Source organism: Camellia sinensis, chromosome 9 (genome assembly GCF_055761805.1).
Source record: "Camellia sinensis isolate YWXY chromosome 9, ASM5576180v1, whole genome shotgun sequence".
NCBI classification, from domain to species: Eukaryota; Viridiplantae; Streptophyta; class Magnoliopsida; order Ericales; family Theaceae; genus Camellia; species Camellia sinensis.
Genome location: NC_138969.1, coordinates 129,849,206 through 129,861,294, shown reverse-complemented (window position 1 = coordinate 129,861,294; position 12,089 = coordinate 129,849,206). Strand labels below are relative to the sequence as shown.

The following is a 12,089-nucleotide window of genomic DNA, read 5'->3' as shown; positions in this document are numbered from 1 at the left end:
TAAACCAAGAAATAAACAAAACACTATCAGCATTACAAATTGCAGAGTTGCTTTTGTTGATAAGGTTTTAAAAAGGACATTGTTGGAAAATAAAACAAGTAATGTTATGTAAATATAAAATTCATACATAAAATTGAACGATATGATTATGTTGTTTTTGCATTGCTTTTGTGACAAATTTTATATAAAACTTATGTTTGTAAATCATTTTTCAAATTTAAAAACAAAAAAATGTAATCAATACATGAAATTAGTGAAGTTGCCAGGAAAAGGGAAAAAACAAAAAAGAAGAGGAGGACAAATATAATGCCGGTCCAGTTCATTCAATTTTCCAGGAAGCCAAACAGGTTTTTTGAGAGGAAAAAAAATATATAAAAAAAAAGAAGAAGAAAAAAAGAAGAGGAAATAGAGATTGGGATCAGTGGAACTGATATGTAAATAATGGTCCCAATAATTTAAAGGAAAGAAATTGAAAGTGGTCACAAATGAGTAGTGTGTGTGCGTGCTTTAACGTGCAGAAATCAAGGGATTGTTTAGGGTGTCTTAAATAAGTGTATTTTTTATCTTTTTGAACTAAAAAATTGAGGAACAAAATATGGATGTTTGGGTTAATTTTTTAACTTTTTTATGGAAAAATGTGTATTAAAAAATTATATAAAAAAGTGTGTAGGAGAAGATATGTAGTACGCCGTACGGATGAGAACATTACAGTCGGCTTGGTGAAGGTGAATACATGGGAAAAAATTGCTTCCTTTTCGGGCTTTGATTGGACGGTGTTGTTCGGCCTGTGGGGGCCTACCACGGGTCCCGTTTTTCTAATCAGAACCATTCATTGTGTAGAACTCGTCGAGTACTATATACTTGTAAAAAATCACGTTGATTGGATATCTATAGCTATCTGATCATGTTAGTTTTTTTTGTCAACTGTAAACTATAATACCATCCAATTTTTATACAAAACTGATTTGATCATGTAGTTAGCAATATTCTATAGACGTGATTTTTTACAGGCATATATTACTAGACGAATTCTACATATTAACGGTTCGGATTATCAAAACGAGACTTATGGTGGGCCCCCACAGGCCCAACTTTATCATTCAATTTAGTGAATGTACACACATTATTATTTTTTTTTCTTTCATTGCAGGTGGCTGACGTCAGTACGTTGATGGGTGGGAAAAGTTAAACTTTTATATTAATTTACCATTCAAATTAATATTTATATATTAATTTCTTTATATTTTTTTGATAAATAGTGATAACTTTTTAACTTTTTGACTTTTTTTGAACTTGTCAAACTAGCCCTAAATGAAGTCGAAATGTGATTTGTGTATGCCGGATTCACCTCCTCTCCAGCGCTTTATAGTCCGACTCCCTCCAGCCATTCCACCAGATGGAGACGCGTGGCGACAACGGATCCGACGGGCAAAAAGGGAGCCACGTCTGTGATGCTCAAGAAACAAACAAAACGACACCAAGTTCTATCGTTTTGGCTAGATGGAGGTATGTAACGGAAAGTTCTTTTTTTTTTATTTTTTATTTTGAATTACAAATCCAGATTCAGATCCCTTCTCCCGCCTTTTTCATAAATTCAGAACCCAATCCCTCCTTCCCTCTCTCTCTCTCTTTCTCAGAACCCAGTCCCCTATCTATGATTCAGTTTTTTTTCCATTTATAATCAATCGACAGTAGAAGGCTTCGCCATCCTTGGACTTCATCATTTGAAAATCTTTGTTTACCCAAACAATTGTAAACACCAAAGGTTAGATTTGTAGTAGTTTATTTTCGTTTTTTTTTTTTTTTTTTTTTTTTTTTTTTTTTTTTTTTTTTTTTTTGGGTTCAAATCCATTCCAAGTGTATGATGAAATGCCTCAATGAGACTTGCAAACATGGGTGTGAATCATGGTGAAAATCTGGAAGTTAGATTCTCATATGTATATATTTGCTAGTCTGTTTGAGAACCCACCTAAAATCTAGAAGCAATAGTTTTCATGCTTATTTATATATGTTCATTTATAAATGAGCACATATAAATCTCATTTATATATTTCACTGAACAGATTAGCAATAGTCAGTCAGTTTGAGAACTCATTAATATATGCTCCTTTATATATGATGCTCATAAATCTAGTAATTTTAGAAAACCCACCTAAAATCTGGTATGTATATGATGCTCATATTTCACTGAAAAGATTTTTTTCACTCTTAAGCAGAAACAAATTTGTCATATCAATCAAGGTTAGGCTTTTAGATACTTTTGTAAAGTTTTTCTATTGATTTAGGAGAAGACAATCAATTTTCCACAAATCAAATATTTAGAAAAAGAAAAAATTGATTTGGTAGATAGTATGAAACAGAACATTAATGTGTAAAACAGAGCCTCAATATCATTTAAGAACATTAAACCATGTACTGCTTTCACATATTTATTAGATAAAAAATCATGTTTACTGTTTTGCATTTTAGGTATTGGATATATCGAAGATTGATGATTTAACAATTGCTAATGGATGTTCATGGTGAGGATGATACACAATGTAAATCCATATTAGGTATGGAATTTGACTCTGAACAATCAGCTTATGAATTTTATAATTCTTATGGAGGTAGAGTTGGATTTAGTATTAGAAAACAATATGCTCATAAAAGTAAGACCGGTGAAATTACTTCAAGGACATTTGTTTGTTCTAAGGAGGGTCTTAGAAAATCTGATAAAAGAGATTTTTCTGTAAGGATTCCTAGGGCGGAGACAAGGACCGGTTGTGGTGCTTTGATGAGCATTAAATTAATTAGGCAAATTGGGAAGTATAGAGTTATCAATTTTGTAGAAACACATAACCATCCCCTTGTAGTAAGTGCATGTGCTCATATGCTTCCTTCCCAAAGAAAAATTTCCACCTCTCAATATATTGAAATAGATTTAGCAGATGACTGTGGGATACCTCTTAGGTCATCCTATGAGTTAATGGGTAGAGAGGCAGGTGGAAGGGAATGTGTTGGGTTTTTGAAAAAAGATTCAAGAGAATTATTTAAGAACAAAAAGACAAAGAATGTTGGAATTTGGTGAAGCAGGGAGCATATTGAAGTATTTTCAAGATCAGACGGTACAAAATCCTTCATTCTTTCATTCTGTGCAGTTGGATACTGAAGAGCAAATAACAAATATTTCTTGGGCAGATAATAGAATGATAATTGACTACGGTCAATTTGGGGATGTTGTAACATTTGACACAACATACAAGATTAATAGAGAGAGCCGCCCTTTTGCTATTTTCGTTGGCTTCAATAACCACCGAGAGACCATTGTTTTTGGAGCTGCATTGATGTATGATGAAACAACCGGTTCGTTTATATGGTTGTTTAAAACTTTTTTAGAGGCAATGTCAAATAAACATCCAAAAACTATTTTCATATATCAGGATGTAGCAATGGCTAAGGCTATTTCATATGTGATGCCTAACACATATCATAGGCTATGCACATGGCATATGATGCAAAATGCTGTAAAACATATGAGTGGCATTTTTAGCAGTCCTGGTGGGGTAAGAAGTGTTTTGGGAAAGTTTATAGATGAGTATGAGGAGGAAGAGGAATTTTTTGCAGCTTGGAATGCTATGTTAGATGAGTTTGATGTTCATGATAATTCATGGCTGCAAAGCATTTTTCATTTAAGGAAAAAATGGGTTAGGGCATATGTTAGGTGGACATGGTCAGCAGGGATGAAGAGCACACAACTTAGTGAGAGCTTAAATGCTGATTTGAAAGAGTACTTGAGATCAGATTACAATTTGATTCAATTTTTCATTCACTTTGAAAGGGTGCTTAATGAGAAGCGATATAAGGAATATGAAGCTGAGTATGCATTGTCATATAAGTTGCCTAGGATAAAAGTCCAAGTTCTAATGTTGACTCAGGCAGGAGATGTTTACACAAAAACTATCTTTGAAGAATTTCAAGATGAATATGTGGGTTCACTTGAGTTATATGCAGCAAATTGTGTTCACAAGGATGATTGTTTGGTTTATATTGTCAAAGCATATCGACAATCTACAATGCGTGAAGTGAAGAAAGACAAAGATGGTAATTTGTCTTGTTTTTGTAGGTTGTTTGAGATGAAAGGAATATTGTGTAGTCATGTTATTAAGGTTCTTAAAGATGAAATGATTATAATGGAAATTCCAAGCCAATATATCCTGAAAAGGTGGACAAAATTAGCAAGAGCTGAAATTGTCCAAGATTACAAAGAGCGCGATATTCAAGCAGACCCTAAGTTGGAACAGAGCAGCATATACAAGTCATTGTGCTCCCTCTTTACTATGATTTTATCCTAGGCATCTGAATTGGAAGAAACATATGAAGATTGTGTTCAGGAAGGGAAAAAATTGCTCGCATTTGTTCAAAATAAGTTGCGTATACGTATCACCAATGGACCACTAAACTTAAATGATGCTAGCTCTACAATGAGAATGAATGAGGCAGTGAAAATGTCATTCAAGTGAAGGGACTGAAGAAAAGGATTGATCCCATTCGTGGAAGGCGACGGATTAAAAGTAGCTTGGAAAAGGCATTGGAGACTTCAAGAAAGAAAAAGCAACGCGTTCAGGTATTATTTAATTTTTTTTTGTTTTTTTTTTTATGATCTTTACATTCTTTAAATTTTTCAATTTATGTTACTTGGTTTCATCTAAGTTCTTATCTTGATAGGATGTACAAGCATCTTCAAATATGCTCCCACATATGATGCCACCATATATTCAAGTACCAACTTCAATGCAGGTAATACTTATTTTTTTGTGTTCTTATCTTTACATTTTAAAATTTATTCGAGTTCTTTTCAAGAAATTTCAATTTCTAGGATGTACATGTATCTTCGAATATATTCCTACATATGAGGCAACCATTAGCTGAAGTACCAAATTCAGTGCCTTGGACATGGAATGGAGAGCCTCAATATGCCAACTTCCGAGCCTTACTTCAAGGATCTACTTTGCTTAACTCATCACAATACTCGACTAGCACACATTACAATCAAGTATGCAACATGAATTATTGTGGATATCCTTCAATTCTATGCTTTGAAGTCATTCTGATTATGTTTTTTACTTCATAGGTTCCCAATCTAAACATTATTCGAAATTCCTCTACACCAATATATCCAGAAATTCTTGGAGACTGATGAAGATTGTTGCAAGTGAAAGATTTTTGTTAATATTAAAATCTGGGAATGTTTATTGTGAACATTAAATTTGGGAATGTTTATTGTCAATGTGGATTGTGAATATTTCTATTGCTATACGGTCCATTGAATTGTAGAAGTGATTTTTTTTGGGTATGAAATTTTATTTTTTGGACAATGAAGAATATCTCGCAAGAGTTGATTTTGTAGATATTATTGTTGATAAGCATATTTGATGAGGCGGGTATGAGATTGTTTATAAGGATGTATTGCAGGACAACACTAATGTGGTTGAGTTGAATTCACTGAGATTGTGCAATTGGATTGTTATAAAATAGATTTGTTATAAAATAGATTGGCTTAGACTAAGGGAAATCTAATTTGTTATAACATAGATTGGCTTAGACTAAGGGAAGCAGAAAAGCTTCAGAATTTTACACATGGGTCGACCACTTGGATGACCACCTGGTCGACCCCTTGGTCGACCACCCGGTTGACCAACCGGTCGATCAGTGCATGCAAAATTGGCCTGGTTCAAACAGTTCAAAAAGTAAAAAAAAAAAAATTGTCTTTACTGGTCGACCAACCGGTTGACCTACGGAGGTAGATTCAAACAGTTCAAAAAGATAAAAAAAAAATAAAAAATAAAATCATTTATCTATTTTATTTATTATAAGTGTTGAATCATTTCGTTAGTCACCTTCCGTTAACCCAAAACTACCAATTTTGGTGTCGTTTTGTTAACTCAGCAACTCTATAGACGTGGCCTCCTTGGTGCCTTCAGATCTACTAAACGCCACGCGTCTCCATCTGGTGGAATGACTAAAGGGAGCCGGATTGTAAAGCGCTGAAGAGGAGGTGAATCCGTGTATGCCGAATTTTCTGACAAATCGATTATAATAGTCGATTCTTTTTTCATTCATTCATTTAAGTCACATCAATCTTCTTCATTCTTCAACAAATCCAGAAAAAAGGCGAATCATCATTTATCGAGAGAGAGAGAGAGAGAGAAATTAAATGACCGTGTGAAGCAAGCATTTGGTGATAGGGATGGCAATCTGAAACCGACCCGATAGTGACCCGACCCCCTGACCCCGAATTAAGTGGTTATTCACCGAAAAATACCCTCGTGGGACGGGGATGGTATTCAAAAGTTCATCCCCGATGATATTCAGGCCGGGGACGGGGATAGGTGTTTCAGACCCGGACTCGGCCCGCCCCCCGCCTCCGGCCCCGCCCCGCTTAATCCCCGATGTGAAATTACAATTTTGTCCCTGCATATATATATATATGCTTGTGTTTGTCTAGGGTTTCAAACACACACTCAGCCTCTCCTCTCACTCACACGGCGCGACTCCTCTCTCTCTCGCTCTCGCTTGCCACCACTGGTTTGGTCTCCCCCTCTCTCTTTCTCTCACCGCCGCGCCTCTCTCCTCACCAGCGATCCTCCGTCGCCACCGATCCTCCCTTACCGCCTCACCTCTACCGTTCCTCTGTCGCTCCCTCACCGCTGCTGCTTTCTCTCCCTCACCGTCGCTGCTTTCTCTCCCTTAGGTATCTCTCTTTCTCTCTCTCTCTCTCTAGGGATTTCGTTCTAGGGTTCACATATATATATATATATATATTATATATATATATATGAGTGTATATTATATATAGATTTAACCTTTGTTTGTTTTTTTTTTTTTTTTCCTTCTAAATTTGTAGATCTATCTGTTTTATCTATAGATCTGTTTATAGATCTGTTTATTGATCTGTTTATTGATCTGTTTATAATACAACAAATATTAACAAAAAAATATAGATCTGTTAACCTGGATTCTGATCTGTGTAACAGATCTATGTAACCTTCAAATCTATGTAACCTTCAATCTGATTGTTTTGTTTCTACCAGGAATATGTATTTCAGTTAGTTGGTGTTCCTTTAGTTAAAAATGCATTAGCTGGTTACAACACAACAATCTTGGCATATGGACAGGTATTTCTAAATTCTAGTCAATGTAGTAGCCATTGATTCAATTGATTGTATGTTTGCGGTGTAATAACTTTTCGATGAGTTGTGTGTAGACTGGATTCTGTGTGTGTTTATTTATTTATTTAAATATTTGGGCCTTTTTCTTTATATAAGGTGTATTACTTCTTTATGTCTGTGACATGAATCAAATAGATTGAGAATTTATGTTGATTTTATTTATCTTTTGCTGTCTCAGATATACAATGAACAAATAGGAGATTTACTTGATCCAACCCAACGAAACCTAGAGGTGGGTATTACTCTCTCTCTCTCTCTCTCTTCAATACCTTTTTGGATTACTTTTATGTGTGCTTAATGGTGGTTAAACTGCTGCAGATAAGGGATGATACCATACCAAACATGGATTTTCTTTTATGCTTGTTAACTGCTAGGATATGTAACCTGTGTATAATAATATATGTTGTTTGGGCATTCCATTCTATAAAATGGGTTAAAAAACTAGATGTGAAAGGGGATTAGATAGATTACTTTGAAGAATATCATAAACTGGATGTGAAAGGGGATTAGATGCATATGTTGCCAGAGAAAAAGAAAATATTAGAGAAGAATAATTGTTTTATTTTATTTTTTTCTTGAAAGGGGATTAGATGCATATGTTGCAAGATGATTCATCAAACTAACCTGTCAAATTGTGTGGATAAGGTATTGTTGACTTTAGTTAAATCATGTGATGACAGTAAGGCTATGTCCTGCTACCTTTCTCTATGCTTTCTTGTTGGATGTATAAAATTCACCATCTATTTGTTGCTATGAACCACGTAGAAAGCTGTTTAATATTATACGACATTGATTCAGCTGTGTGTGGATGTATTGGATTTATCATTTTGTGATCATTGCTGTCACTGTCAGTATATTCTATCCTGTATAGAATGAGTTTTTTTTTTTTCTTTACGTGCATTTTAAACCCTTTGCTTATTTCCTTTGCATTTTAAACCCTTTTCTTATTGGTACATGTCCTAATTCAATTCCATTCATCTAAAAGAAAGAAAAAAGAGAAAGAAATGTCCCAATTCAATTCAAACAGAGAAAGAAATCTTATTAATATTAATTATTTGTTTTTTTCCTTTTGTTATTTAACAGGAATTCAAGTTGAAGGAGATGATGGAAGTTGTTGTGTGGTTTGTATGGATATTGGAGAAACAATGGATTTGATTTTTATGTTGTAATGGATATATATATATATATTTTTTTTTAATTTCAATTTTTTGGGGAACCTATCCCTTGCGGGTTGTGCTTGGGATTAATTATTCTCTTTGCTACTTGTTGCATTTTCTTGTGTGTGGGCTGCTGAATTTTCTTGGAGAAACAGAATGCTATTTTATGAGTTTTGTATGGCATTGAGACACTGTCTCAATGTTGACACTGTCTCAATGTTTTGTATGCTACAAGATGTGTGTGTGTGTTGTGTATGACATTGTTTACAGATTTTAATCCATGTTTACGGGATGTATTTTAATTCATGTTTACAAATTTTGTATGGCATGCTACAGGTTAATTGGCATGCTACAAGTTATTTTAATCCATGTTAATTGGCAATGCTACAGGTTTATAGATTTGTATGGCATTGTGTCAAATATATTTTAAATATATTTTAAAATTGCTACAGGTTATTTTGTATGGCAATGCTACAGGTTTACAAATATATTTTAATCTATATTAATTGTCTTCATTGTCTCAAATATATTTTAATCCATGTTTATAGATTTTTATGGAAAAAAAAAAAAATCGGGGATTTTTCGGGGTCGGGGATCCCCGATCCCCGATCGGGGGCGGGGGTGGGACCGGGCTATGAGTCCCCGTCGGGGATCGGGGCCGGGGCCAGGAAAAATTCGAGCATCGGAGATCGGGAGTGTGATCCCCGGCCCCGTCCCGCCCCGTTGCCATTCCTATTTGGTGAATCGACAAAAAAAAAAAAAAAAAAAAAAAGAGTGAGAAATCACATTTTGATTGACTGATCTAAGCAAATTACTCTCTCTCTCTCTAAAAATTACTGGGGGACAATTTCAAAACTCTTATTCGGATAACTTTTTGTTCCTCTTCTTCAAACCTCAACCAATTCAGCACATTGTTGATATACAAAATCCGGAGAATGTGGAAGCGATTATGAGAATTGTATATAGAAATGAAGAAATTATTGAATTGAAAGGGTTTCGAAATCTAACATAAGTAAATCAAGAGAGAGCAAATCGACTTGGAATTTCAGAGATTCGCAATATTTCGCTGAAATTGAGCAAGACCACAACAAAAAAAAACAGAGATCAGTACAATGGAGAATGTGTATATATATATAGTTTATATATACATATACTTTACCTTAAGTCATCAAAATTGGTAAAACATTCCAAAAATTGATTCAAAAAATTGAAAATAGGGCTAGGGTTTAGTGAGAATCATAGAGTGAGATATAGAGAGAGAGAGCAATAGAGTGTGGGAGAGATACGGTTTAAAAGATACCTTGAGGGAGAGATAGGGTTGCTGCTCGCGAGAGCAAGGAGAGTCGACGGAGTGAGAGACTCATAGTTCAACAATGGAATCCAACAGAGGCTTGCAGTTCCATTGTTGCTGGAAATCAAAGGTTATATAAAGATTCAACAATGGAACCAAGCAGAGGCTTGCAGTTGTTAATGGAAATCAAGGGCTACAAAGAGGAAGAGAATAAGAGGGAGAGACAAAATAGAGAGTAAAGGAAGTGGGATCGAAATAGGAGGGTTAACCGGTTGCCCTGGTTTCCAATTTTTTACCATTAAACAATTCAATGGCCTTGATCAATTGTTTGTAACCCAAGGACTAATAATTAGGTTGTTTGTGGCGTACAAGCTTAAGGGGTTGCATACTTAAACACCTCCTTACCTGAAGCTTTATTTGGTAGAAAAGATAGTTAAGTAGGTGGGAAAGAGAGGGAAATGGATCACTCAAGGCTGTGTTTGAGCTTAGATTGGAGAGGAGATTTTTGGAAGGGAAACAAATCCCTACACAATTTTAGGATTCAAACATAGTCTAATAACAAGATTCATGTTTTCCTTGTAATAGATTTGCCGAGTGTAAAAAAAATCAGAAATAAAAGAGTGTTTTTAAACTGATTTACTATTATTCCTGTAATAAATAAAGGTCTAGACAAGAAAATTTAAGGCGAAATTGTAGAGCCATATTTTCCCAAAGATAGCAGTAGTCATTGAAATCTTCCAAGTCATTTAGACAAAAAAGGAGGATTGCTTTGCACTCTTTCCTTTGTAAAGTAAGTGGTTAGTTTACATGCCACGGCACAACCAAGTTTTGGCCTCTGAAGTCTAACTGCCCATTTATTGATGGACCTGCCAATAACAAAGACACGCTCATTTGAAAGTTATGAAACGTAACAAACATCGATATAGGTAAGGGACCACGACACAGTATATTCATCTCTCATACTTTGACAAATGGAGGCACATATACTAAAGAAGGGAGATGTCCCTGCGAACCCTTTCCTCCAACCATCGAGACTAATGACACTAGGAATCTTATAAGATCGTCGCATGATCAAACAGGTCAACATAGTAGTGCCGAGGTTATGCCATGGTTGATATCAAGCTCAAAGAGCCCCATGGCCTAGTCAAGCCTAAGCAAGCATCAAGGCATTACAATGCATGTTCCCTACGAGCCTATTGTTAAACTAGTATATGAAGAGTGCCTCAATACAAACCAAGGCACTGAAAGCTTTGATTTTAGTTGACAGAATGACAGCCTTTTTAAAGCCAAAAAAAAAATTCTATTAATAATAAGAAGAAAAAAAAAAAGTTACGAAGGGAAACAGAGAACAAGTTCACCAATAAGATGTAATAAATGAAAAATATTTTATCAGCTTCCAATCCCTCCCAATAAAAAACAATTGAATTCCCTTTAAACGAGAAGAGACTGAAGCCCAAAACGAGGACAAATGACATCTTTTCCCGTAACCCATCTAGATCATCAAAGTTATCTTCGGAAACTCATGTTCCCCTCTAACCAAATTTCCCAAACACATGGCAAAAATGATGACTTCGAAGAGGTCATGCTTTCTTATTAGTACCAAAATCACTATTGTAACAACTCAGCTGAAAGAGAAAGGAGCCACCCAATCCATCCATATCTCCAGAACCAAAAAAGTTTTCAACATAATCCCAAGACTATGAAACAATATAAAAATAGATGGTCACTGCTCTATTCATCTCCCCTACACAAAATGCAACATTTTGGAAGCAAAAGGAAATTAGGTCTTCTCTAAATCAAATCAGAAGGAAATTGATCATATTATAAGCAAAGACCATACAGACAATTTAAAAGGCACACAAGCATTCCAAATCATCTCATGAGGAGCAAAAAGTGGCACCGTAGGATTATCAATAAGTTTGTGAAAAAAAGATTAACAAGAAATAACCAATGTTACACTCTCTTCTGTCAATAAAATTGCACCTCAAAGAAACACATGAATGATAGCCTATTAAGAAGCCAATTCATTAGTCTGTCCATTGTTTAAATTTCAAAAAAAGAAAAAAAAAAAGAAAAAAAAAAAAAGAAGAAATTTCAAGAGATAAGTGCCCCATAGGAGGAACTAACAAAAGCAATATAAGCAGTATGAGAGCAAGATAAACAATACATATGAAGAAACAAATTATCAAAAGAATTATCCCCAGTTCGATCATCCTCCTTGAAACGATATATTCCCCATTCCCCACTATGAAATGAGTTAATGGAGAAAAAAGAGCAAGCCCTTGAGAAATGCACTTCCATGGAGATCTAGAATTTCCCTCATAAACCACATGAGAGTCCTAACCATTGAATTAGATCTCATGCTTACTCTTAATCACATAATGACATAAGGTGTTTTCCACAGTAGGAATTTGCATAACCACTTTCCTA

General features: G+C 34.9%; 1 protein-coding gene and 2 long non-coding RNA genes across 3 annotated transcripts; 2 read left to right on the top strand and 1 right to left on the bottom strand.

Annotated features, from left to right (window-relative positions):
- The first annotated feature begins 2,509 nt into the window (after positions 1-2,509).
- On the top strand, positions 2,510-5,179 carry LOC114314022 (protein FAR1-RELATED SEQUENCE 5-like). The gene is made up of 5 exons (XM_028260455.1): positions 2,510-3,055; positions 3,141-4,303; positions 4,483-4,606; positions 4,708-4,779; positions 5,114-5,179. The coding sequence occupies exons 1-5, from the start codon at positions 2,510-2,512 to the stop codon at positions 5,177-5,179; spliced, it is 1,971 nt and encodes a 656-aa protein (XP_028116256.1).
- Positions 5,180-6,463: 1,284 nt separating this feature from the next.
- LOC145799185 (uncharacterized) lies at positions 6,464-8,425 on the top strand. The gene is made up of 4 exons (XR_014341203.1): positions 6,464-6,733; positions 7,074-7,157; positions 7,390-7,443; positions 8,295-8,425. It is a non-coding gene; the product is annotated as an uncharacterized LOC145799185 (long non-coding RNA).
- A 790-nt stretch (positions 8,426-9,215) lies between these two features.
- Positions 9,216-10,357, bottom strand: LOC145798762 (uncharacterized). The gene is made up of 2 exons (XR_014340300.1): positions 9,669-10,357; positions 9,216-9,434 (listed from the first exon to the last, which is right to left on the bottom strand). It is a non-coding gene; the product is annotated as an uncharacterized LOC145798762 (long non-coding RNA).
- Positions 10,358-12,089: the final 1,732 nt, after the last annotated feature.